Below are 26,550 nucleotides of genomic sequence, written 5' to 3'. Positions count from 1 at the left end.
ACTAAGGTGTCTTTGGATAATTCAGCTCTTGAAAGTAAAAACTGTTCTGTAGTTCACAATCCATTCTCCTTGTTGCTAGTTAGGTCTAGAACAGCAAGGGACCATGTATTTGAGTGTTGGGATGAGGTTGATCTCCCTCAGAAAGATTTGCATCACCCCTGCACCCAGATTTCCCACCATGTGTGCTATGGAAAAGGGGCTGCGGTGCTGCACGGGAATGCCTTTCCCCAGAGATACTGTTCCCAGCAGGAGAGCTGAACAGCAGAAATTATGTTACTCTACAGTGCTTTGCCATCTAAAAGCCAGGGTCTGCATGGGTCAGAAAAGAAATGCTGCTGCAGCACTCTTGGCAGCTAATGGGTTTGCACCTGCAGCCTTCATCCTGCTGGAGAGCCTGGCTGGGCTGCAGTGATGAGGAATGGGTCTGGACAGACTCTCAGGATTACTATGTAAGTGCTAGCTCATATCCCTAGTGCAGAATGAGATTCTTCAGTGCAAAGACTCCTTAGAGCCTCATTTTTACACGGCTTCTCTATAAGTGGCAAACATTTTTGTGACCTGAGCATCCTCTGCCGAATCCAGAGACACCTGAGCTAACCTGAATGGATTAATTGGTCTAATTAATAACTGCTGAGTATATCTGTTGATGGAGGCAGATGGTGGTGCTGCCTCAGCTACAGTCACGGTGCTGCTGTGAATTATTCAGAACTAGGCTGGATAGCTCTCCCCCACACTTCTTCATGCCAGATACGTCCTCTGGCAGCGCAGATACTGTTCCCACAAAAGGTGCAATTTACCTTGTCATAACTACTGGGAAATTCTGTAGGAGAAGATTAAAAATGTTCTTATTGAGCATCTTTCTGGTGAGAAGTAGTTTGTTCCTCTTTATCTGGAGCTGAGCTTTCTACTTCTCTGATGCTATTTTTGGTCAGAGACTTTAGGAACTTTATTCTGCTACTAAAACATCTTCTGTTGTACTCCCACCAAACTTGCTAATGAGTTTAGGAGGAAAGCAGTTTCCATAATTGTCTAGCAGCGTCTCTTGTACCCTTTGAAATATCTGATTCTGGCTCCTGTCAAAGGCAGCCATACTGACAGTGCTTTTTGCCTCCTCTCACTGCTTCTCTGTTCCTCCTGGCTAGCTGCTCCTTATCCCAAATGCTTGTGGTTGGTTGGTCTTGTCCTGTTCACAATCCCAGCCTCTGGATTACCCAAATCCTGGGAGATTTTTTTGCACCCTGGAGCAAGGCCTTCTTGGCCAGCCCCTGAGCTTCCCTTCTGTTCTGGAATGAAAATGGGATACTTAATTGCTGGTCAAGTTGTAGCCTGGCAGCTGCATGGGTTTCTTGCACGTGCTGAAATCTGTGGGCTCTCTCAGGCTGTTTTGATGACTGAGTGCTGTGGCTGCCCCCCTGGATTTACTGATATGACAGAGTAAAGATACATGAGGTACTGTGGTCATTCATTCCTTCTTCATTTCCAGCTGCTTTCCAAACCCATGTTTTTCCGGCAAAACTCAGAGCGGCGGAGTTTCAAACTGCCAGACATACGGAAACTGAGCCGTGATGGGACTGGGTCACCATCCAGAATCAGCCCTCCCTCGACCCCCAGCAGTCCAGATGACACCTTCTTCTCCTTGGGAGACTCTCAGAATGGCAAGAGGAGAAGGAAGATTCCCAAGGTAAATATTTGTCTTTTGTGTTTGGCTTCTTCCAGGCAGGAATGTGAGTATGAGACCAGGTTTTCTTTAGTTTCCAGTGTGTGGCATCCCTGCAAGGCAGCTGCTGTCCTGGCTGTTGACTTGACTTGTGTTTAGTCCCCTTTCTGCCTGAAGGAGAAGACACACAAACATGTCTGCACTTTTCAAAGAAGTTATTTTTCCATCTGAGATTTCATAGTAAGGGAAAAAAACAAAAAAAAGGCATTGTAATTTTTGGGGTAGAAGTATGTCGGAGGGGAAGAAAGCAGTTCATATTTTGCAAAAGATGTACCCCATCATACTTCTTTCTGTGCTTCCTGGATGGGACAGTCAGAAATTGTCTGTGTGTTGTGTGTTTGTTTCCCCCCAGAAATCTGTTGTTCTTTGCTCACTCTGATTGGTGCACTGGCTGTTTATAATTTAAGGGAAGGTGTGATTGTAGGAGAGCAATGAACATAATGACAATTAAGTGACAGAAGGGACTTGTCTGCAGTTATGAGTATTTTCTGCAGCAACATTTCCTATTTCTTATTTGGATACAGCATTACTCCGCTTAGATTTTATTTTCTTTCAGATCTGTCAGGATGTGTATTCAGTCCAAATGAGGTTTGGCAGCAGTCTATCTATTGAATGTTTCAAAAACACAGTTATAAAAACACAGTTGCTTATCCCGGTCTTTGCAGGACAAGCAGAGGCTACCAGGGACGGTCTGTGGTGACTTTTTTTCCAAACCCACAGTTTGCATTTGGGGAAAAAGGGATGTGTTTGTGTATCTTCTTTGTTTCCTGGTTGCCAGATCTGGGTTCATGTTTGTATATCTGATTTTTGAATGCTCTCCGTGTGCCTCAACCTTTCAGGAATGAGCCAAAGACTATAAATGTTTAGGGTTTCTTTCCCACTATGTCTTCACATCTGTGCATGGGCTTCAGCTCTGTCAGAGTGTTCACACATACTTTTATGTCAGTTGAAGAGAGGATTCCAAGTATTTATTTACCCCACAGTGTGCCACTCAGCAGTCTTTCAGGGCCAGCTCAGAAATGAGGTTTGCTGTGTCAAGGGCAGCATTCCCTGAGGCTTGAGCTGGGCATCTGGGTGAAGGCTGCACTTCACGTCACAGCATCCTGCTTCCCACTTAAATATTTGTATCCAGAGTTGCCTGACCAAGTTGGTGCTGGGCCTGTCTTACCTTGAGCTCACAAGACCTGTGGAAGTAAATCTGGAATCCGAATTTATTCCAATTATTTATGGAATAAATCTGAATGCTGTGGCCCTATCCTGCTGCTCCTGCCTGAGACCTTGAGGAGGAGGCAGGTCTGCTCAAGCAGGAAGCCTGGCATGGCTCTGCTGCAATTCTCCTCCCCTTCAGGAGTGCACAGGAAGACCAGAGGCACTGAATGAGCCACTAAGGGCAGCATTGCCCAACACTGAAATGTCCTCCCTCTTGGTCAGCTGGGAGCATAGGGATTACAGGATTTGCAAAGGAAACCGCTGGTGTAAAATATTTCAGTATCACTGGCCTCCACCCTTCTCAATTTATTCAGTCATCCACCAGCCAGTTTTCTGCTTCCAAACCTGCAGACCAGGACAGGTTGTCAAGGGACCATCTGGTGCTCCCTGGAGCATGGATCGTGGTGTGGAGAGATGGACTCTGTCAAGCTAATACAGCTGCACAGCGTGGAAGTGCATTGAGGTGTGGCCTTTCATCAGGGTTTGTTACCTGGGCTCCTGCTGTACCAGAGTGTACCAGCACAGATCCTGGGAATTGTGTGTCCTGCACCATCAAGTGAAGAGTTTCAGTATGGCCAGGGTTGGGATAAAGAGCACTTTGCATGAAATTCTAACTCAATTTCTTGCCTGGGGAAGAAATTAACCTTGTTTGTTTGTGTGTTTGCTGAGCAGCTTGTGTTGAAAATCAATGCCATTTACGAGGCACGGAGGGGAAAGAAACGTGTCAAGAGACTGTCACAGTCTACAGAGAGCAATTCAGGGAAAGGTAAAGGAGCTTCAAATTATCCTGCATCTAAGACTTTCTGAGGACTTGCCTGGCACTTTAGACTGCCTTAGTGGTTTATGTGACACTTTCTAGCACTTCTTCCAGTCTGAACTAAGGTTCAGTTGGGGTTTGCACTCCTTTTTTTTTGTAAGATAAGGGCTGTTCCTCTGCCCCAAAAGACTTTGGTTAAAATGGAAGTTTTCTGTTTTTCTTGCTTTTTCTTGCTTTTTCATTCCATGGCTTTGCATGATAACCTTACAGGTCACACCAAACATGTCCCCTCTTTTTGATGTTTATTTCTGGAACATGCTGGAAGCTGTGGAGAGGAATGTTCTGTCCAAAAACTCTGATTTGTTGAGATCAAAATATTTTGTGGGAATGTGTTGCTTCAGTGAACTGTCCAATGGAAGACAGGAGATTTTGGAACAGCCCTGGTTCTTTCACCATCCCAATAAACAAATAGCCTCAGTTGGGAATCAGGGTTTCTACAACTGACTGTAGGACCATCTCCATTATAGAAGGATGGAGACTTTCAGCCTCCCACTGTCAATTAACAGTCTGCCCAAAGCATTCAGACACTTCAGAACAATTATTTTTAAGCATCTCATCTCTGTAAAAATAATGATTGTGTCTTTCCAGCACAGGATTTTCTTCCAAAACACTTTAATTTCCAGCAAAAGGCAACCACCTCTATTTGTTTCCCACAATTATTTGTTACTGTTTATTCTATTTCATAAAGCACAGACAGCCACAGGTGGATGAGGGTGTTTATATGAACTTTCAGGGGCAACATCCCAGACTTTTTATACCCCTCCCTAAAGTATCATTCAGAGAAATAGATTACTGGACCATATAGACCTTGAATCTGATTCAGTCTGACTTTTTTTTTGTTTGTTTCTTTCTTTCTTTTCTTGATTTTATCCCATGTCTCACAAACTACTGCATATTAATGAGTATTTTTGCCTTGGCGTTGTGCTTATACAGACTTGGATAAAATACCATTCTGGCATTTTATTCTTTATGCAGCTCTTCTGGCTGTGCAAAATTGGTTTTGTTGTTTGTTTGGATGGTTTTTTCCCCTGAATGAATGGGAAGATACCTGGGTTGGTAAGCTGAATATCTGTGGGCATGTGCATCCTTGAAAAGAACAAGGCCCTTGAGACTTAAACTGCTTCCCCCTGAAGTTGCCAGGCCCAGCTTTCTCATGCCGGTGACAAGAAATGCAGAGCTGTAAACAGACTTTCCTTAATTCATCTTCTTTCTTTTTTTCTTTCCTAGTTACAGATGAAAACAGTGAATCAGACAGTGACACTGAAGAGAAGCTGAAAGGTAAGGCAATGGCTCCTGATAAACTCTGCTCTGAGCACCTAGGACAAGATCTCTCCTTTGTTTTCTGCCTTTGGAGAAGGACCTTATTTCGGCATAGAAGACAGAGATCTTAATACTGCAGGAGAAAATCTATGGGCAAAGGGCTATGGGAACCCAAAACAAGAATCTCTTCCAGCTCCCATCAAAGCTCTTTGTTGACTGACTTTCCCAAGAGGAGTGTTGGACACTGAGGAAATACATTGAGATTTCTCTAAGTGCAGAGTCAGAAATGTGTGACCAGACTGGTAGAAGCAGTGTTGCATGGCACTGGATGTCCAGACACCTCACCACATGCTTACTATGGGAGAAAAGCCACCAGCCAGACTGGCTAGCTAGGAAAACAGAGTTTGCTCTGTGTGATTTATTGCTGGTTAAACTCTCCTGCACTGAATAGGTTGGGATAAAACACTGCATTTCTTTCTTCACTCTTGTAGAATTACGCAGTGTACCGGTCTCCAAAATGCTCTCCTGAAGCCTTGTACTGATAATTAACCCCTGGACATTCTGGGGATGTTGCTGTCTTTTGGGAATTTGTGTGGCAAATTCAAAGTGCTGGCAGAGTTAGAATGCAAGATGGAAACTCCCTCACATTCCAAAGTTTCCTGACTCACATGCACATCAAATCTGGATAGCAGGTCAGTTCAGTTCCCAGCTGAAAGGACAGGCATGAGCAGCAGTTGAGCTGTGTGTCAGCCACACTGCATTATGAGTGGGAGTGCTTGTTCTCACCTTCTTCCAGGTTTTTAGAAGTGAAAGCTCAGACTGAGTTCCCTCTTGTGAGCAGAGCTTCCCACTCAAGAACTACTGTATGCTCTTGCTTTCTTCTGCATTGAAATCTTTTATCTGTATTGGTATGGTGGCAAGTTCAAGCTGAAAATTGCTGCCACTGCCTACCTTTTCTAAAGCTAGCCTGGAGACAGGAGAGAGGGTTTTTACCAGGGTGGTGCAGAAATTCCATTCACAACCCTCCTGAAATGTGGTGCAGTGAAATACAGACCATGTTCAGATTCAGCTGAGAAAGGCTGATGTGTAGATGTGGCCAGGAAGACTTGAACTCTTGTCTGCTGCTGGTTGCCATAGTGAATCATGTGCATAATCCTGTGTTTCTCTGTAACTGCAGCTCAGAACTCCCTAGAGAGAAGATGATGGAGATCATATGAAGTCACCTCAAATCCAGCAGCACTGGGCTCTGAACAATATCCAGATCCAGACCTGGGTCTGAGTGACTATGCAAATCTGCATAAGTATAAACAGGAGCTCGGCCACTTGCTGTCTGCTCTAACTACACCTGTATTTTGCTTGATGCCTTATTGAACTGTTGACTTCCCTATTTTTAAACAGGGAAGTGAGATGATTTAGCAAGTCTTTTGTTTTTGGGACTTTGTACGTTTTGTGTAACACATCAATCACACCAGCCAGCTGCCTCTGCTTGCAAGTCACTGTACATGATCTGAGACTCAGTAAATCATAAGGCTGTATGTCAGGGCTGGAAGTGCTGACCCTCAGAAAGGAAAAATCTTGGAAGACAAACTCTGCCATGATGACAGCAGTAAAATTCTGGTATCTTTAGAATATAAACAGTGAAAATCTTGAGCAAGCTTTTCAGAAGCACTCAGCATTGCTGTGACACTGCTCCTTTTCAAGTCCCAGGTGAAACAGGAACCACTCCTGAAAGCTTTACAGCCCTAGAGCAAATAACATAGTAGGTGACAAGAGAAAGGAGTCTAAGCCAGCCATCTTTCCAGGCCTTTACCTGTCCAGGGTTTGTTACACTTTCTGGTTTGAGAGGCACCTCAAGATTGCTTTAAATTGCATTGTCTGGAATAGTCCATGAGTGGCACAGCTTTACCAGACAAAAGATCAACAAGTATATTCCATCTCTCAGGAAGTCCTGTCTCCCAAGCAGATATCTTATGTATTTGAGTTCCTAAAGTGTCTCTGGTTGTTATTTCCATCAAAAAGTTGCATTGCCACCCAGCTTCCCAAAAAGCAAAGCTGTGAGAATGCTGTAGTCTCTGCTTGTAGTTAATTCTTTCTTTCTTTTGTAGCAGGGATAAGGGAGACATCATGGAGATTTAATTTGGGATGCAACTGTAAAACGAAGCGGGGGGGTGGTCTCAGGGAATCTCATCTGGTCTCTTCTCAGCAGGCAACTTTTCATTACTTTCCATGCTGGAATGTTTATTGTCCCGTGGCTCATGTGTGTGTTGCAGTTACAGCTTGCTTGGCAATTTTTCTTGTTTTCCCATTGTCTTGGGTGAACTTGTAGAAGTGTGGCACTGAGAGATTAGTTTTGGGCACAGGAAGAACTGGCATGAGCCAGCATTTTTCACTGGCACCTCTTTTCACAGTTTTTTGCTGTTGGCCTACAGCCCAGCCTGTGTGCTGGAGCTGGGAGTCCCCAGCATTACTCAGACAGCAGAGCCCTGGCCTGACCCAAGTGCTGGTCTTGTAAAATCGTGGGGATTGCTGCCTTCTCTGAACAATGGTGGTCAGTCACCTCGCTGTGCTGGCTTTGAAAAATGCATAAATGTGTGCTAGGTTGAATGCCTGGACATTCTGTTACATCATGTCCCATATCTCATCTTGGGCTGCTTCAGCTGTAAAAGCTATCCATTAAATCCTTCTGCTGCCAGAGTTCTTCAGGGTGATGGCACAAGATTATGGCCCATCTCTGTCAATATTTATCTGCAGCTTCCAAATGGTTCCCACCTCTTAGTCAGACGCCGAGAGAACCACTGCAATGAGGTGATTTCAGGTTTGTCCCTCAGTCTGTGCAGAGCACTGTTGATGCTCTGTGCAAAGAGCCAGACTAAGTCAGAATCTCTCCTTGTTTCGGTAGCTCACAGCCAGCGCCTGGTGCACGTGAAATCCCGGCTGAAGCAAACCCCGCGGTACCAGACCTTGGAGCGGGACCTGATCGAGTACCAGGAGAGGCAGCTCTTCGAGTACTTCGTCGTGGTGTCGCTGCACAAGAAGCAGGCTGGGGCTGCCTACATCCCTGAGGTCACCCAGCAGTTCCCACTGAAGGTCTGCCTGACCTGTCTCGGATCGAGTGGTGCACTTGGACAGCGGGAGGAGCTGCAGCTTCTCTGCTGACCACGTTGTATCACTGACCCCTCTGCTGTGTCACTATTGAGGGAGACTGAAGATAGTGGGAGGGCTTCAGTCACTGCCTGAGGATTGCCATGGTATCGCTCACTTCTGAAAGAGCAGCTGATTTAGATCTTTTGCTGCACTTGGCTATGGCTTTTATGTAGTTATTCCCTTTCTTCCCCTTTCCTCTTTAAAGAAAACCGAAGGCTGAGAGAAAATACTTGTTCTGAAAGGGAAGGAACAGCTTTTGGTGACAGCCTAGCTCAAAATGGGGAAGGAGGAGTGGAAGAAACACGGAACCAGTGTGACAGAGAGTCTGTAAATGGGATGTGACCAGAGCTCCTCTCAGACTTCAGTTCTCTTGCCCCTTGCCTGGAGTTGTGTCCCAGATTAGAGGCACAATATAGCAGAGGCAGGTGTTGCAGAGGCCAGGCTTGGTGGAATTGGGAGCACAGAGTTACCTTGAGATATCTAGAGATTAAGTGAGCCAGAATCACGGAAATTTTAATATCTTCCAGGCAGAAGCTTAGCTTCTGTCATCACCTCTTCATTTGTCACAGGAAAAATATTTGAAGTCATTCCATCCCCACATGACTAATTGGAAACATTCCTTCTCTCTATTCTGCTAGCTTGAGCGCTCGTTCAAATTCATGCGTGAGGCAGAAGATCAGTTGAAAGCTATTCCCCAGTTTTGCTTCCCTGATGCAAAAGACTGGGCCCCCATCCATCAGTTTGCCAGGTAAGTACTGTGCTTTGTATCCTGATTCATGAGAAACAGATTTCTATATCAAGCTAATTAAGTACAAGAGCTTTTATGGTAGAAGATTGGGCAGAGCTCTGAGTGGGCAGAGCTCTGAGAGGGGTGTATGGGAAATGCAGAAATACTGGGGGTTAATTGGATTTGTGTGTCTGAGACTGGTAATATGGCTGATGAGTATCTTGTCATTCTGGTTTCTCTTCCTGCAGTGAGACATTCTCATTTGTCCTGACGGGAGAAGATGGAAGCAGGAGATTTGGGTATTGTAGGAGGCTGCTGGTAATTATCCCTGAGTTTTTCTCTTTTCCTAGTGGTGCAGCCTTCTGTGGGGTTGGTGTTACTGGCACCCATTCTGGAAAGTGGATAGCTGCTGCTCCTCTCTTTCAGTGTGGAATGAAAAGAGAGGCAACAGAGCAGCTTTGCTCTTTTTTTTTCATTGCCAAAGTCCCTCTCTGCATCCCATCCTCCACTCCAGACATAACTCTCTTGCATTTTTCTTGCACCAGCACTTTACCATGACCATGGACTGTTGTTTCATCCCTGAACCGAAGACAGGGTTTATCCTCTTTAGATTTGGATAACTATTAAACAGTTGTCTAAACCTGTGCTGGTCCTGTAGGTTCAGAGTTGTCTCTGTAGATCAGTCTGCTCTGCCTTTGTCATTTGATTGGGGTAAGCTGGGACTTTACTGTGGATGTGGCCATTTCTCCTCACTGTTTCTGGTGTACCAGGGTTTGAGCCAGGTTGTCATCATCACCATGCTATCAAATGCCTGCCAGTTTCTGAGCCAGCCAGTGAGATGTACAACTGAGGGACCACTCACTCTACCTTTGCAGTAGTTACAACTCTGACATTTCCTTGGTGTTTTTTGTCTGTGTGTTTGTGTTTGTCCTGAAAGCCCAGTGGAAAAGGGAAGCGTCTCCCAGAAGTTTACTGCATTGTGAGTCGCCTTGGATGCTTCAATCTCTTCTCTAAGGTGAGGGGGGAGAAAGAGAGGGAATTTTTGCTGTAGGTCAAGAGGGACCTGAAAGTGAAGCCAGCATCTGAATGAATGAGGATTAGGGAAGCTGATAGCTGGAGAAAGGATCTCAAATGGTGTTGGTGAGGCAACCACATGCTAATTCCAGAACCCAGCAAAAGCACAGTTAGTAGGAAAACTAGATTGTCAGCTCTTGCCTTCTTCCTTCAGCAGAACTCCCAGAATGCAAGAGAGGTTAAAAGGTGGAGTCCTGACTCTGAGTGTAGTGGGGAGTTTGCAAATTTCCAGCGTTACAGTGAGCTCAGTGGAGCCATGCTTCCCCTGATAAGTGAAATCAAGGGTCTTCAGTTGCACCTTTTGCCTTCTTTCTTTTGATCCAAAGCTCCATCTCAGTACTGGATTAAGGAGAAGACATAGATAGGTGTTATCTTGATGTTATCTCCCTCCTCCTGATTTGCATGTCTTTGTGTCTTCATGCTTTTATTTCAGATCTTGGATGAGGTTGAGAAGAGACGGGGCATTTCCCCAGCCCTGGTGCAGCCTCTCATGAGGAGTGTTATGGAGGCACCTTTCCCAGCTCTGGGCAGGACAATTACAGTCAAGAACTTCTTGCCAGGCTCAGGAACAGAGGTAAAGATACTTCCTAGAGAGAGGGAAACAGGCCAGCAAATGGTGCAGGACTAGCAACTGGAAGTTGGAACCATGGCATAGCTCTGTGGGTTTTCAAGAACAGATGATCTGTCAGCTGTGGGGGAAGCTGAGGAGATGGAATGGAGACTTCAGTGACCTCAGAATCAAAGTGGAAATCCTATGGTGAAAATGAATGTAAGCACACAGACTAATATACTAATATAGCAGAAGGAAATGGGACACTGGCCTTGAGGCCACGAGACACAGACAGCAGGTCCTGTGCTGCCCAGCATATGACCTTGGATCTGCTCAAAGACACCACACTCACCATCATAACGACAGGTTTGTACAGCGTGCTCCAGCACCCTTAATACAGAATCTCTGCTTGTGTGGATCAGGTCAAAAAATTCTTGAAACCACACCAAGCTAATGTTGCAGCCTTTGAGAACAGCATTTTCACAGTGTGGAGGTGAGAATCTGTGCCGCATCTCACATGATGTGGTGTGAGGACAAGGGGAGAGTTTTAAGAGTGCAGAGCTTTAGGGTGTAGCAATGAAGGACTGTGGGAGGATGTAGGGAGACAAATTGAATGTAGTTTTGGCCATACTTGCTGCAGGGCATGATATGCCTTGAATGTGAGAGGGAGGAAAGTAAGAAAGTTGATAAAGTTGTGTCTGTGGGCTTTCAGCAGAGCACTACATGAGCACATTCTCCTCAACCCAACTGAAAACAGCCCCAACTAAATGACATTACCGCAGAGAACAAGCAAAGCTGGTTAAAAATGTGTGCTGGAGGAGCAAAGTCCCAGTGGTGTGCTGTGAGAAGGTTGTGGCTGGCTTGTGTCTGGGATTCTGTTCATTAATTATCTGGTTGATGGCATAAACTCCACATGTGCACAGTACAGCACTGGGATGGGGACAGGCACTTTGGAGAGTGAGGGATTAAAAGTTCAAAGTGCCCCACTCCCCTAAATTCAAGAAATACATTCAAGTGTTCAAGAAATGACTGGATGTGGCACTGTGGTCTAGGTGTCATGGTGGAGATCCATTGGACTCAATGATCTTGGGGATCTTTTCCAGTCTAAATGATTCTATGATTCTGTCAATTGAAGATTCGGTGTGAAAATCAATATGGACAAGAGCAAAATTCTGAGAGGAAGAAAGGAATAGTCTAATAGAACATGAAAGTAACTGAGTGAGCAATGGTACTTCAGAGAAGGATCTGGTGGTACAGTGGGCCATAACGTGAGCAAGAGTAACAGTGTGGTATTATTTAGACAAAATCCTTCATTGCAATAGCAAGTGAAGGGATGAATAATAAAGGAAAGCAACTTTTCTACTTTCCAGTACTGATGGAGTTTTATTTAGAGTATCATTTTCCAAAACATGCAACCACTAGGAGAAAGCCCCAGAAGGGCAGTTCTGCTTACTAAGTGATCTAGAGAATACAGGCAAATCTTGAGGAATTGTTTACTTAATAAAGAAAACAAAAGACAAAGGAAGACACGTGATAACTTTTCAATACACAAGAAGTTTCCTACAGAGAGGAATGTGACCAGTTGTTCCTAGTGGATACTGAAAGTAAGAAAACAAGTAATTGAAGTAATTTGCCACTGACATGTTTCAGCTGCAGGCTTAGTGTTGGTGAGGCTAGTTCAGAACTAGAGTAATTTTCTTGTGGGATTTATGAAATGTGTGGTGTTGGAGGCTTTCAAAAACAATTTAGATAAGCATCTGTCTAAGATAAGGAGTATGAAGTGCTAAGGTGCTATGACAGGCATTATTTAAGTACATATGAACAAAGAAAAATATCCACAGGCTACTCTTGTCTGTAACTGTTATAAAAAATACGGTCAGGAGGTTAGGCATCCAGATTCTTGCAGTAAAACAAAAAAAAAAATTGTAACTGTAAAAGTCAGAGTGTAGATTTGAAAGGCTCCATGACATTCTGCTGCTTGAATACCAGAAAGCCTGAAAACCACTCCTAGCTGGACACAAACTAGTTTTCCTCCTTATGAAGAGCTCCCTGTCCTCAGTCCAGTGGGAAGAACTTGTGGTTGATTTCATGCTGTGCCTGTTGGACTGGACTCTGGATCATCTTCATCTGGGAGAAGGATTTCTGGGAGGCGTTTGGAAGGACTGTATTGGAGGACTTACTGCTGTGTGGTGTTCAGTGCAGTCAGTGCTAGCTGTGACAATACCTGCTGGGTCCTTGCTTGGCACACTCTGGGAGGGCAGCAAGGGCTCACCTGTGCTCTTTTTGTCCCCACCAGGTCATCGAGCTGCGGCGGCCGCTTGACTCCAGGCTGGAGCACGTTGATTTCGAGTCCTTGTTCACGTCCCTCAGCGTGCGGCACCTGAGCAGAGTCTTTGCCTCCTTGCTGCTGGAAAGGAGGGTGATCTTTATTGCAGACAAGCTCAGGTACCCTCTTGCATTTCCCTAAAGAAAATGCTGGCAAGGAAGGGAGTCTGGAAGGGCTGCAGTGACAGATCTCTCTGCTTTGTTCTTTTTCTTCTCCGCCCTTTTCCAACCTTGTAACAATGTGAACAGAGCTGTTCTTCCCAGGAATGGGGAACTTAGGCCATGAACCATAATTTCATTTTGTAGCTTGCAAAAAGTGCTGCTTCTCATCCCCAGGGAGAACCAAGTTCCACTTCCTCCAGACAATTTCAGAGCAGATTCCTGGTGCTAAGGAAGCAAAACCCCTCCTTTTGCTCCATGATGCTGCAGTGTTCCTGGCTGAGCTGTGCTTGGGTTTTCCAGGGATCTCACACTGTCCTTTCTGAGTTCTTCCCTGATGTCACAAAATCTTCTTAATTTTTTAGCTTGTATTTTCATATCGGTTTCTAACAACTCCTTTTTTCTTATGGGGATGAAAGTAAAGGAGGGCAAGGGGCAATGAGACAGAGGACTTCTCCCTTCTGTTTTGAATCTGCTCAATTTGCTCTTTTAAAAATGTATTTGTTTGCTCTCCTAAATTATGAAAATGGGTCCGGATTTCTTTAAGATCTTGTGCAGCTGGTGGCTGGCAGCTCTCCAGCTCTTGAAGCACTTGAGGATTCAGGGAGGAAAGTTCGCCAAGGCTGGGGAAAGAAAAGCTGCCTGGATGAGTAATGACACTTAGGAGCACGCTCAGGTTTCAGGAGTGTACAATGCCCCTAAGCTGTCTGTTTTCACAACTTCCAGGCAGCAGCCTGCAGCTTTGGGACTGAGCACTGGGGCAAAGAATGGAGAGGCCCCTTCTAGAGGAAAACGAAGGGGAAAACTTTGTTCTACATGGATCCAGGGCTCTCTCTGGGCAGAGCTCAGGCAGTCTCATTGCAGGAATAGAAAGGCTGGGGAGAGGGAAGCTGTAGCACTGTCTACTTGCAAGTTTTGGCAGCTGTTTTGGTTCAGAAAGGGGAAAATTTGCCTCTTTATAATCACCGAGACATTATGTGTGTAGAGACTTCATATTCTGGATACTTAAACCACACATTTCATGCAGAGCATTTAGATTTGAATTGAAAGTGAGAGAATTCATCCGTACACTAGATCTCTGTGAAACATATATGATTTATGACATAATCTATGATCACAGGCTCTCAAATATTTTTCTCTTCCTCTGTAGGATAAATTTTGCATTCTGAGAAAATTTTTTAAGGGCACAGATTGACATTGTAATCTCTACATGAGAGCTGGGTGGTATCAGGAAATGGCAGGGAACTTTTTTGTCGGGGGGGCGGTTGAGACATCACTTTAGAAAGAACATTTATTTAACAAATCTTTTCTTATCACATCTTTACATCTTTACAAAATACAACACTGTGTATTCTGAGTATGAGGTGTGATATCTCTAACTGAAAACACCTTGATGGGTTTTGGTGTTCTTTTCCCACCCCTGTATCTTTTGTCAGGATATCTAGAGTCCTTAGGAATGAATCCAGCTGTACAGGCCTGTAAAGAGAATGGGAAGCAGCTATAGGATCTTAGTTTCTAGGATCACTAAATATCTCATAAACAGGTTTGGTTTTTTTTTCCTGTGAAAAAAAGGAATTGTCGTGTTTAAAAGATCTGGGGTCTGTTAGACCACAGGTCTCAGATTCAAATATTTACCATAGATTTGACAACTCTCTATGAGACTTTTAGTATTTGATGTTTCTGAGAACACCTTGCTCTGAGCAATTTCAGGAGAGTCTTTTTCTTTTCCTCTTACAAAATACGAAGATTCTCTAGCTCATTTTTGTGGAGTGAAAGGTTGGAAATTATCCCAAAGGACTGTAAAGGCATGAAACATGCAGAAAACAAATAAAATGCCCTTCAAAATTAAGTAACTACTATATTTTAATCCAGTTCAGTGACTTGAATGGACTGGCTTTGTGAGCCTGTCCTAAGGTGAGCAGTCTCTTTTACTCATAGGTGGGCCTTCCATGTTTTGAAAGTTGATGCTGTTGTAGGTATAGGATCTTCTGTCCAAATTATATTTTTCCTAGGACAGGAACACATTGAACTCAATGAGTATTGTGTAGTATTCACTCTAGGAGTGAAAATGCCAGTTTGAGAGGAAAGAAAAGAAGCACTTTTTGGAAGTAACTGAAGAGAAGGAAAAAAAGCTACAAAAGCAGCTGTTGGAAACTGCTCAGAGGTTAGGAATGCTAGAAATAATCCAGCTGAGATGGATTAATGGGAAGAGTGCAGGTGACACAGTGAAAGATGCACAATAAATTACGTTTATCGTTCATCTTTGTGGTTCTTCGTGTGGGCACTATCAATAACTATCTGTCCATGTTTGAGAAGGTGTGTCTGGGTGTGAGTGACAGAGAAATGAAGTGAACAGTTTATTTACGTCCTTTAATTGCTATAAAATCAGTCTGTGGGAAAAGTAGGCTGAAAGGTCTCCTGCCAAATACTGCATGAACTGTGAAATGTTTTCAAGCTGAGCCAAAAAATGCATCTAACAAGTGTACAGCAAGTGAAATACTTTGTCTTTTCCATCTTTAGAATGAGCATTGAGTGTTTAAATACCTGTCAATCCACAGCTTGGCAGCGGAAAAGGAAAGAATTTGGTTTATTAGTTTTTGGGTGGGTTTTTTTTTTTCTCTGTCACTATGGATACTGGAGTTATACATTGCCTCGCAACCCGGGAAAATGACTTAGTTAAAATTGTGTTGGCCTGTGTAATCTTTTCCCAGCTTTTGTTCATTCCTGCACTGTTAACTTTAGTCCTAGGGCAGTGGAGACAGTGGCACAGGTTAGACACTGCAACATGAGAGCTGCTTTTGTTTCAGAGGGATGTTGCCTGGCATGCAGATCCAGGCGCTGCCAGCCAACCTTTTAGAAGGCATCTTTCAGCTGAAATCACCTGATGTCACAAGGTACCTCGAGCTGGGCAGTTTTTAGTGGCCTGACCAGGAGATCTTTGTGATTCAGAAGGCTTTTTAAAAAGAAAAGCTTGCACGGGCTTAAAATCAAGGCATCCTTTTTCCAGAGCTCAAAAGCTTGTTGTGGATCTGACCAACTCAAGCAATTGCCTCTGTCTCTGCCAGAAACCACAGCTGTATCAACAACACAAAGTGGTCATTGTTATCAAAGGCAGATCTGACAGAATTAGAGTAGACACTTTAAATGTGGTCATCCCCAGCAAAAGGTAATTAATCATCAGGAAGAACCCTTTACCATGTGCTACAAAAACAAATTTGGGACTGCAAATACCAACCTCATGGGTTTCTCCCTTTTTGCCCTGTGATTAGGGAGAAGAGGAAACCCAAGGATGAAGTTTGGATGTCAGATAATAGTGTTGTGTCTTCAGATCATCTTAATACTCATTGCTTCACCTGCACAAACCTGCCACATTGGCGGGAGTCAGTGAGGGTCCCCAGAGAGCTGGTGGAACTTGGCGCCCTCCTGGTGGGATTTGCAGCAGTGCTGTGTGAAGTCATGGGACAATGCTTGGAGGCTCCCGTGCCTGCTAAATGTTGTCAACCAGATCTGTAATCCATCATAAGTAAATCCAGATGTGACACAGTGTCAGAAATCTGAAGGTGTTTGTAAAACAAATCCTACTGTGGCAGAGCTTATAAAAAAAAATAAATTTAAATATACATATTTGAACAGTGTTAAATTGCCAAATGCCAGCATATTTTGAGCAGTTTGGTTAGTGCAAGGACCACAGGACTTCCTGGCATTAAACTAAAGCAGGGTGTTTGGATCAATGGTGTTTTACAGAAATCAGGCAGTATCCTAAACCCAAAGAGGGTGTCAGCTTTGGGGGCTTTTTATCACGTATGCATGCCTTTGGAGTGGAAAGCAACCAGGCTGAACAGCCAGTGTCCCTTCATAGAAGCTGTTGCAATTTGTCAAGGTGCCTTCCAAAGCAAGTCAAGCTAGTCTTGGATCAAGTTTTCCCAGGAGAGGAAGAAGGGATTCTGTGTAATTGCAGCTGTTGTGTTCAGCTTCTGCATTGACCACCTGTGTTCGAGGTGGCTACCAAGAAGCAGCAGCTTCACAGGGTGCTGTGGGGTGGGTTTGTGCACAGGGTGCTGTGGGGTGGGTTTGTGCACAGGGTGCTGTGGTGTGGGAAGGCTGTTGTTCAAGGAAACCTGTGTCACAGGTTGCTGCAGTATCATTGTTCTGACCAAGGGAATGCTTTACCCAGTGAGATCTGTGTGTCAGTGTCTGTCCAAATCAGCCCTTCAGGGAGGGCTCTGAGGGTTTTTGTGTACCCCAGTTGTTTTTAGCCTCTGCACTATTGACATCTCAGTATCAGCGGAGGGCAGCATGCAGCTCAGCCACATTCCCTGCAGAATGCTGAATGAACCCATGAAAATTTGCTTAGCATCTTGAAAGTGTTTTTCAGAGACCTGCAGCATTTTAAAGATTGCACATGAAACCAAAGGCCTTAAAAAATGGTGTCTGTGTCCCGTTTGAACAGCTGGACTGAACCTGTGTGGCCTGAGGGTAGGGCATGGCACTTCCCAAAGCACGCTGCAGTGATGTGGCTGCTGGCTGAAGAGCACACAGTCACACAGGTGGCATAAAAGGGATTTATCAAGCTGGATTTTTTTGCAAGGCTCAGCAGGCTGGTGTGAATCAGCAGTCCCTTAGTGCTTGTTGCAGTGCCAAGTGCAAGAGAAAGAGAGAGCTTAGGTTTGAGTCACTCCAGAAGGCCACGGTTCTCCAGGGCTCCTGGCAACCTGCAGCTCCCTGAGACTACCTGCAGAGTGAGTCTGATGTGTGAAAAAGATACCTCAGCGTCCATCCCTGAACTGCTCTGCCTACAAAGGAGGCTCACAGAACCTCAACCCGACCAGTATTGTTCCCTGGAAAGGTCTTCCACAGTGAGAAGTGTTTGGGAGCAAGAGATCACTGGGTTTCACCCTGGAGGCGATGAGTCATGCACAGATGGAAGGGTGGAAGGGGAAGTTATCTTTACTTCCCACTGCCTGGTGTGTACAATTTCAGACTTAACACAGCTCTCTCTTTGACTTCACTTGCTGGAGCCCAGCCATCTCTCCTCCCACTCAATCTCTCACGTACCATGTGTACTCGCTGGGACTCGAGAGCTGGGCTGAGGGAAGAACAAGCACCATAAATATAGCAGGAGACAGCTTGCCATAATATCTCACCATGCCATAAATAACCACATACTTCAGCTGCTCACTGTTCCTCTGTGGAGCTACCTGGACTCAAAGATGTTTTCCATAGGTTTTCACATGCTGTCTATAAATTTAGGTCCCATGTTTAGGCAGAAAATTTGGATACACCTTCAAAATAGAGGATTGGTGACAAATGTAAAACTTCTAACACTTCCATATTCACCCTTTCCTCAAAGGAGAGGAACAGTGGGTGGTGATAGTGCCCCACTGCTGTGCACAAGTGATGAAAGGTGCAGTTCTTTCAGCTTTCACTATGCTGCTGCTGCTATTACCAGGTCTATTATCAGTCAGAAACTGAGGAGTGGAAAATATGCTCTGCAGTAATGGAGAGGAAGACAAGCCCCTGCTTTTGTATCTGCTAACATGACCTGAAATGTATGAGTAGCCCAGCTTTGAAGGAGATGGTTTTTAAAGGATCTTATTAGCTTGGAGTGCACTTCTCAGACGACACATTCACTTTCGTTGCAATTCCTTTCAAGATTAGCTTGTATGAAAGATACAACAAAAATCATCTACTTTGACATTATTCCCACAGTTTTTCTGGGTGGGTTTTTTTTTTTTAATGTTTCTGTTTCTTGCTAGCTCTGTGTTTTCTCATTATTTTAATTTTGTGTCTCTCAGATTCATTATCTACCTTGCATTTGTGATAGACACAGCAAGGTGTGGGCTTGCTGATGATGGCAAGCACAGCTGGAGAGCAGCAACACAGAGGAGGAGTGAATGCAGGGAGGGGGATACACTCACACCTTCCCAAACAAGGATGCAGAACTGAAGGGTTTTTCCCATTTAAAGGCTTAAAGCTGCCAGTCTGTAACACAGCCTGGCTGTGTGGATTGAATCCTGGCTTGAAGGATCTTCCTCTGTTTTTAGAGTATCCCCTTAAAAAAGACAGTCCTCTGGGAGTGAAGGTAGAGGAAACCATCCCCATTTTGTGAAGAGACTTTCTCAGAACACAAATCCCAGGCATCTTTCCCAAGTGCCAGTTCCCTACCTGTTGCTGTCAGCAATAAAATTTTCAGGTTAAAGCAGATTCCAGCCTCTTCACTGAGATCTCCTTTTCTCCAAGAAGCGTCATGTGTTTATCAATGTTTGCTGCCTGATTACTTTGTACTGTCACACTGATGTCCCAGCAGCTACAATTTTGTTCTGCTAACCCGAGCTTACGTGATGGAAGGCAGCCAGCAGTCCCCCAGCCACACCACTCTGCTCGCCTGCCCTAGTGATACAGCACAGGGATGCACATCCACCAAACTTAACTGGAGTGGGGAGGGAAAGCAGGCTTCACTTCTCAAAGCAAGCTCAAGTCCACACCCATCGAACCCCTTCCCTGTCAAGTCAGCAATAAACCCAGCTTGCTGAATATAAATTCTCCCACAGAGTCTAATGGGAGCCAGCTGGGCATCTTTCTGTAGCCACGTGACTCCTGCATGCTGCACCAGTCTCCTTCCTCTCCCTCCTCTCCTTTCCCGGATGCTGGTAAAACCAAATGATGTTATATATACAGGGTTTGTAGCAGCTAGCCTTCCCTCTCTCTTGACACATAAAAATGCTTCCAGACCCAGAACAGATGAGTAACTGGTGCCCTGTGGCAAGCTCTGCTTGTTGCAAGTATCTGCTAACTGGATATTCTGCCTGATTCCTGCCAGAGAGCTGTGGGAGAATGGACTCGTTTCTCTTAGGAAAGGCAGTGGCATCAAAGGTGTTGTGTTTGCCTGATATATTCCATCAGAACACTGGAGCAGCAGATCTCTGATTCAGTGGAACCTATCTCTTGTCATTGCTTCTAAAGCTGAAAAATGGGTCAGAAATGAGGGAAAGCCCCTAGTAATTGGAGAGCTATCAGGGAACAGTTGATTTCTAGGAAGCACCCCTCATTTCCTGACTGACCATTGTCTTTGTTGTGTTTTGTCTTCCAGCACTCTCTCCAAGTGTTGCCACGCCACAGTGGCCCTACTGTACCCCTTCACCTGGCAGCACACCTACATCCCCGTGCTGCCACCTTCCATGATCGACATCGTGTGCTCGCCCACCCCCTTCCTCATCGGCCTGCTCTCCAGCTCCCTGCCCCGCCTGAAGGAGCTGCCCGTGGAGGAGGTGAGTCCTGCATCCACACTGTGCCCTGCTCGAGGTTGTTTCCTGTGGGCTGAGCTGTTTTCTGGCAGCGCCAGGGAGCAGAGCTCTCATCCTCTGGCTGCTGTGAGTGTGGGGTAAGGGTGGAGCTGGATGTTCCCCCGGGGATACAAAGGTCTGTGCTCTGCTTTGGCCACAGCTTGGGAAGGCTGGAAGTCTCCCAGTGTGGGGCTGCTGAGGGTAGGAAATGGTTTTAGTACAGTTTATGCTGGTTTCTGCATAGTGCTGTCTCGGGGCTGTGTGCAAATCCTGTCACTTTAGGTGTGATTGCTACAGCTGGCCAGGATACCTGCTCCTTGGGTTAATACAGGTGCCTCATGGTAGCAATACTTAATAACTAAATAATAAATAAAACACAATAAATAAAAAACTAAGAATTGGATTCTTGGCGCACAAGGGTGAGCACAGCAAGGCTGAACATGCTTGGGGAGGGATTTCCCTCCCTGCCTCCCAGGAGACAGCAGTGCAGCAACACAGGGAGAAAGGATGAGACTGACTATGCAATGAGGAGCAGTGGGCCAGGCCTGGAGCACAGCCTTCTGTTGTCCAAGCTGTGCTGTGGTTTGCAATGACATCCCCAGAAAGCCACAACACAGGCTCTGTTCCTGGATCATGCTGGGTGCCTCCTCCAGCTGCAGTGGTGGGTAGGAGGAGCAGGGAAGTGTTCCCTCCAGAGCAGTTACAGAGAAAGATAAACTCTGATGATCGAAATAATTACTTCCCCTTTTAATTCTTGCTCTTTCATTCTTAGGTCCTCGTCGTTGACCTTGTAAATAATCGGTTTCTGAGACAGGTGAGCAGAGCTAATTCATATCTTTTTCTCCCCTTTTTCCTCCATAACTTACCTCCATCTGTGTTTGCTGACCTGCCTGGCAGGATAGATCACTTTCTCCCCACTCAAAAACTGAGGCAGGGCTTGTGGTTGGCAGCGTTATAGGGGTTGGTGTGTATATATGTAACATCAGCATCCCAAACCACATGTGTTGAGGACTAAATCGTTGTGAGTTACTTCTTTCTGGGTTTTTTGTTTGCTTGTTTGTTTGTTTCTTTAAGAGGGGAAATGGTGGCACTTGAGTGCTGTGGATCCTTAAGTGTCATCCTGTAGGGCAGAGGACAGAGCTGGAAGGCCTTGGCTCAGCACTGTCTGCTGGGTTCTTCCAGCCTGTGTCTATCAGTTCATCTCCCATCACATACTCCTCCCTGAGTGGGAAGGGAGCCTCGATGATTTTTTGAAATCCTTACTGCCTCGGGAGCTTGTGGCACCTCACTCTGGTCCTTGCTCTGGATGGCTCAGAAGCAGGAAGGTGGTACATGGGAGTCTGTGTGTTGCTCTGCAGGCAAGATTGCTCGCTGATTTTCACTTCCCTTTGTTGTGGAGAGGAGGAGTGGGAAGGGGAGGAGGAAGGGAAGAGGATAAATGAGCAGACATACTCCTGGCCCAGGAAGCTCTTTTTTCCCAGAGCTCTTTGGCAGCTCTCTGAGCAGCGCTGGCAGTGTCGGTCTCTGCCGTGACTAAGACGGGCTGAGTGCTCCTCCTGCTGCAGGGAGCAGCGTGTGGGTGAGGGCCAAGCCCTCCCACAGCCCTCGCCTGCCAGCTGCCTTTGCTCTGGGGTAATGCTTTACCTTGCACCTCTCTTCTGCAGGCTTAAGCTGAATCAGCCAACTCAGCCAGGGCTGGTGGGAGCTCTGCACAGTCACTGGCAGTTCCTTGGCTCCGTTGCTCCCTGGGAATTCCTTATGCCTGTGGAAGAGGATTGGTGCCTGAGCAGGGGCTCTGCTCACCTGGCCACATGCCAGCATTGTTCACACACCTCCCCTTTGTGGTGGGGCCAGTGCTCGTGGGCAGATGGTGAGCCCTGCCCAGTAACCTCTCGGGTCAGACATGTAAAATTCCTCCAGAATAGGGGAACATTTAGGAAAAGACACCTGCTTTCTCCTTCCTCTTGTGCTTCTTGATAGTACTGCACTGGGTGGGGCTGGGAATGTGCCAAACATATTTGCCTTCTGCCTCTCCTCACGGTTCATTTCTAGTGCTCCCCCTGCTGTGCTGGGGACAGGGTAGGAGGTGTTTTTGTCCCAGCCCAGGTCCATGAGGAGGTGGATCTCTGTTACAGATGGAAGATGAGGACTCCATCCTGCCCCGCAAGCTGCAGGCTGCCCTAGAGCACATTTTGGAGCAGAGGAATGAGCTGGCAAGTGACAAGGAGGAGGGCCCTGTCAATGGCAAGCAGGGTAAGGCACAGTGCCTTTCAGCTTAAAACCATGTCTTTTCCTGCCCCTTTTTTTTCTGCCACTTCTTAGAGGAGAACTAGGCTTGTACTGAATTTAGCACCACAGGTACTGGAGGTAGATGAGGATTTTGTTAAGCTCTATGAAATATTCCAGCACACAGGGGGCAGCTCTCTGTGTGAAGAGCAGCAGTACTTATCTCTTCCCAGCTCTGCTTACAATTCCTTACAATTCCAGCGAACACCTGTACTCAGGTGGGGTTTCATAAGCTTCTTCTCTCTGCTGCTGGCCATGAGTGATGCAGGCTCCTCCAGGGAACAGTCACCTGCAGAGCTGCAGACTCCCGTGTGGCTCATGGGTGACTGGGCTGAGACAGCTCTCTCGGGGGGACAGTATGGGCATCTCCTTGCTGCAGAGGAGCCTGAAGAATTTGCTGGTTTTGCTTAGGACAGAGTTCATTTTCTCCATAGCTAGTATGGGGCTGTGTTTTGGATTTGTGCTGGAAATGGTGTTGATAATACAGGGATGTTTTAGCTGCTGCTGAGCAGAGCTCACAGTGAGCCAACACCTTTCTGCCTCTCATCCCACCCCACCATTGAGTGGGTTGAGGGCCCACAAGGAGAGGAGAGGGAACATAGCCAGGACAGCTGACCCCAGATGACCAAAGGGATGTTCCACATGGAGTGATGTTCATGGAGTCATGCTCAGCATATGAAGCTGCAGGAAGGAGGAGGAAATGGGGGGACATTTGGAAATAGGGCATTTTGTCTTCCCAAGGCACGTGTGCTGGAGCCCTGCTTTGCTGAACACCTGCCTGCCCATGGGAGCTACTGAATAAATCAATTATTTTGCTTTGCTTGCATGAACAGTTTTAGATTCATCCATTAAACTCTCTTTATCTTAGCCCATAAGTTTTCTCACTTTCACTCTTCTGATTGTCTCCCCCATCCCATCAGAGTGAAGTGAGCACCAAAACAAAGCTAGGTATCTTTCAAATTACTAGCAATTTGGTCTACTTCCATGACAAGCACTTCCTAGGATGCTGTCTCCCTTGAGCAGCCTTTTCTTCTCAGGCTGGATCTGAAAAAAGCCAGGGAATTTTTAACCAGAGATTTTCCTAGCACATTCTTACAGCACCATCCTCACCACTGCCTCTTGATTTTTCCCTTAGAAACCAGCCCTTTGAACGAGGTGGTGTCCGAGGCCTTTGTCCGTTTCTTTGTGGAGATTGTGGGCCACTATTCCCTCTTCCTGACCCCCGCGGAGCGAGAGGAGCGGACCCTGCAGCGTGAGGCTTTCCGCAAATCCGTCTCTTCCAAGAGCCTCCGACGCTTCCTGGAGGTCTTCATGGAGACACAGATGTTTGGGGGCTTCATTCAGGAGCGGGAGCTGCGGAAGCAGGGGGTCAGAGGTGAGGGGCTCCAACTGGGCTCTGCTGTGGTGGAAACTGCTGTTGTTCCTACGAGAGCAGGGAGATGCTCCCCAGCCACCACCTCAGTCCTCTGTTCCGTGGCTGGAGGCTGCAGTGTGTACAGAAGCACCAGAAGGGATTATTCTGGTGGTTTCTTCATGGGGTTGGGATTACAGGCAACTTTCACCCTGGCAGTGTCCTCCACGTGTGTGCCTCTTCCATTCCACATTGAATTCCACTGCTGGAATGACTTTTATTCTTGCAGTCCCTCATGTCTTCTTCTTGTGTCTAGAGGAAAAATGGGCTGGATTCATGGTTATGGTTCTTTCGTCTAGTAGAAAGCTTGGATGCTCATCTCCTTCCCAGAGCTACTTCTGTGGTTTCACTCCTGTTTTCCCACAGTCCCAAGGGCTCTACTGGCAGCTGGAATTTCTTATCCCTACTGCTACTCAGTGCTGGCTTAGCAGCTTCCTCCCAGGCATTAATAAGCAGGGGATGCTTGAATAGGTGGCTGAGTAGAAGAGGTAAATTCTACATGATGATTTTCCAGATGATGTCACTCCCTGTGCTTGCAGCAGAATGAAGGGAGGTACATTCTGTACCCTGAGTGAGGTACAGCAGCTCAGTCAGTGGGGAGGGAGGGGGCAGACCAAAGCTTCTGTGCCAAATCTGGCCTCAGCTGATGGAGGAGGTGGGGTGAGTTGTTCTCCCTCCTGTGCAATAATGTGTTGGTAAGCTGAGACAGCACACTTTCAGGTGGGCATTCTTACTTGGATTTATAGAGACACCAAATAGAAGCTGTTGATTTCTGTCTTTCTGCAGGTCTGTTTGAGGTACGGGCTCAGGAGTACCTGGAAACACTTCCCAGTGGGGAGCAGAGTGGAGTCAATAGGTTCCTGAAAGGCCTAGGTAAGGAACCAGAAAAACCTTTGGCTTCTCAGGAGGGCTGGGATTCTTGTTGTCTTCAGGCTGGGCAGCACAGCAGCTGCCCAAGGGTGACAGGGCCAGTGACTGTGTGGCATCCAGTGCCTGGCCATGTATCCCTGTGCTGGCACGCTGTTGGCTCTGGCCCTGGTCACTCCTTGTCTGGAGGCTGGTGGAGAACCAAAGATTGGGCCATGATCTGTCCTCTAAAGGACACAGGTGGGCAATGGAGCAGCCAGTGACTTGGGGATGGTGGATGCAGGTCCTGATGGGGGGATTGACACAGTTTTCATTGCTTTCATTTGCCCTTTGGGATCAGCAGTGGGAACTGCCCAGGAGTATTCTAAGATTGAATCTATTTTCTACCGTAAGGGGAACTAGCCAAGAGCTTCAGACTGAGGTTAAAAGTCTTTGATAAGTCATTGGACACCATGGCTGAGTTTGAGCAGGTGTTAAGATCACATCCCTGAACCTCTTGTCTGTTCTTGACCACTTAAGAGCATGAGGGGCTGGTGTGCTCTGGACAAATGGGCTCTGGAGTGTGTCCCTGGGAGCTTGCACGGTCCCAGCCTGCAGCACTGCTCCCAGGGAATTGGCAGAGCTCTGCAGGCCCCTGCTTCCAGCTTTGCAGAGCAGCTGGCTGTGGACAAGGAGCCAGGGATGGCAGCAGGGCCAGTACACTGCATTGGACAGAGGTGGTGGGAAATTACACTCGTTTTATCTGTCACTGTGGGGAGTCCATTTTCTTTTCTCTGTCTCTTCAGGCAGCAAAATGAAATTCCTCCACAAAAAGTAAGAGCGAAGCACATCCTCATTCCACAGAAGAGAATGGCTTTACCATTTAGCAGCAATAAATCAGACTTATCAACCATTCCCATTCAGCCTGCTCCCAGGAGCCAGCAGCCTTGGGCACGCTGGCCACGGCCAGGACGTGCTGCACAGACCTGTGGTGCTGCAGGAAGATGGGATGGCTGCAGGGCTGCCGGGACAGGTTTCTGGATGTCTACAGTAGCAAGCACTGGACCAAGCACTCTCTCTGAGCTCTGCACTAGCACGTTGCAGGCATCCCGGCGGATTGGATCTCTTAGCTAGTCAATTCTTTATTTGGTTGTATTTTTCTATTTATATTGAGGTTAGAACAGTTATTAACCAGTGACTCCTGCCCTGCCTCCTCTCTGCCTGGTGCTGCAGGAGGCCCAAGTGGGACTCCCATGGGACTGAGCAGGCAAAGCTCAGGCCTGGAGGGGAAGAACAGAGATGTGTGAAAGCAGGTCTCTGCTAAGCAAGGACACTGAGGGCTGCAGGGATGGTATGGACTAACCAGGAGCTTCCAAGCAAGGGAAAAGGGTGAGGGGGAACCACTAAACCTACTGAGGACTTGATGGGCCAGCCAGCTCCCTGGATGGCTGTACCAGGGAGTCTTGGCACGAGGAGAGGCCTTTCCTCATGCAGTGTAATTAAAAGCGAGTTGTGTAAAAGGCATGTAGATCCATGGTGTTTTCACTGAGCTGTCTTCCCACCGTCCCACCTAGTGCCAAGCATGAGCCAGAAAGGACATCAAGCAGCTGGACCCATGACTTGGCCAGGCCCTCAGCTTCCCTGTGAGTCCCAGAGGCCGGGTGGCCTCAATCCCTCACCTGGCAGCTTGCCAGGGGAGCCCAAGGTAGAGCTCACCTGCAGGATCTCATCTGGGAGACCTG

At 46.5% G+C, this 26,550-nt stretch overlaps 1 protein-coding gene across 4 annotated transcripts in view; it reads left to right on the top strand.

Moving 5' to 3' along the window:
- The window catches only part of LOC131591400 (DENN domain-containing protein 2A-like), a 56,084-nt gene extending 29,752 nt beyond the window's left edge, over positions 1-26,332 (top strand). For all 4 annotated transcript variants that reach the window (XM_058862052.1, XM_058862053.1, XM_058862055.1 and 1 more), the window contains 15 exons: positions 1,484-1,681; positions 3,599-3,692; positions 4,971-5,021; positions 7,903-8,090; positions 8,786-8,895; positions 9,123-9,192; positions 9,812-9,889; positions 10,382-10,522; positions 12,795-12,943; positions 20,073-20,250; positions 21,038-21,079; positions 22,401-22,518; positions 23,687-23,926; positions 24,749-24,835; positions 25,615-26,332. In XM_058862052.1, the coding sequence (XP_058718035.1) occupies positions 1,484-1,681; positions 3,599-3,692; positions 4,971-5,021; positions 7,903-8,090; positions 8,786-8,895; positions 9,123-9,192; positions 9,812-9,889; positions 10,382-10,522; positions 12,795-12,943; positions 20,073-20,250; positions 21,038-21,079; positions 22,401-22,518; positions 23,687-23,926; positions 24,749-24,835; positions 25,615-25,646 (1,776 nt within the window). In that variant the 3' untranslated portion in view covers positions 25,647-26,332. The remainder of the gene's footprint in view (positions 1-1,483; positions 1,682-3,598; positions 3,693-4,970; positions 5,022-7,902; positions 8,091-8,785; positions 8,896-9,122; positions 9,193-9,811; positions 9,890-10,381; positions 10,523-12,794; positions 12,944-20,072; positions 20,251-21,037; positions 21,080-22,400; positions 22,519-23,686; positions 23,927-24,748; positions 24,836-25,614) is intronic.
- Positions 26,333-26,550: the final 218 nt, after the last annotated feature.

The sequence above is a fragment of the Poecile atricapillus genome, chromosome W (genome assembly GCF_030490865.1).
Source record: "Poecile atricapillus isolate bPoeAtr1 chromosome W, bPoeAtr1.hap1, whole genome shotgun sequence".
Classification (NCBI taxonomy): Eukaryota; Metazoa; Chordata; class Aves; order Passeriformes; family Paridae; genus Poecile; species Poecile atricapillus.
Note: the sequence above shows the minus strand (reverse complement) of the source record. Positions and strands in the feature narration are given on the sequence as shown.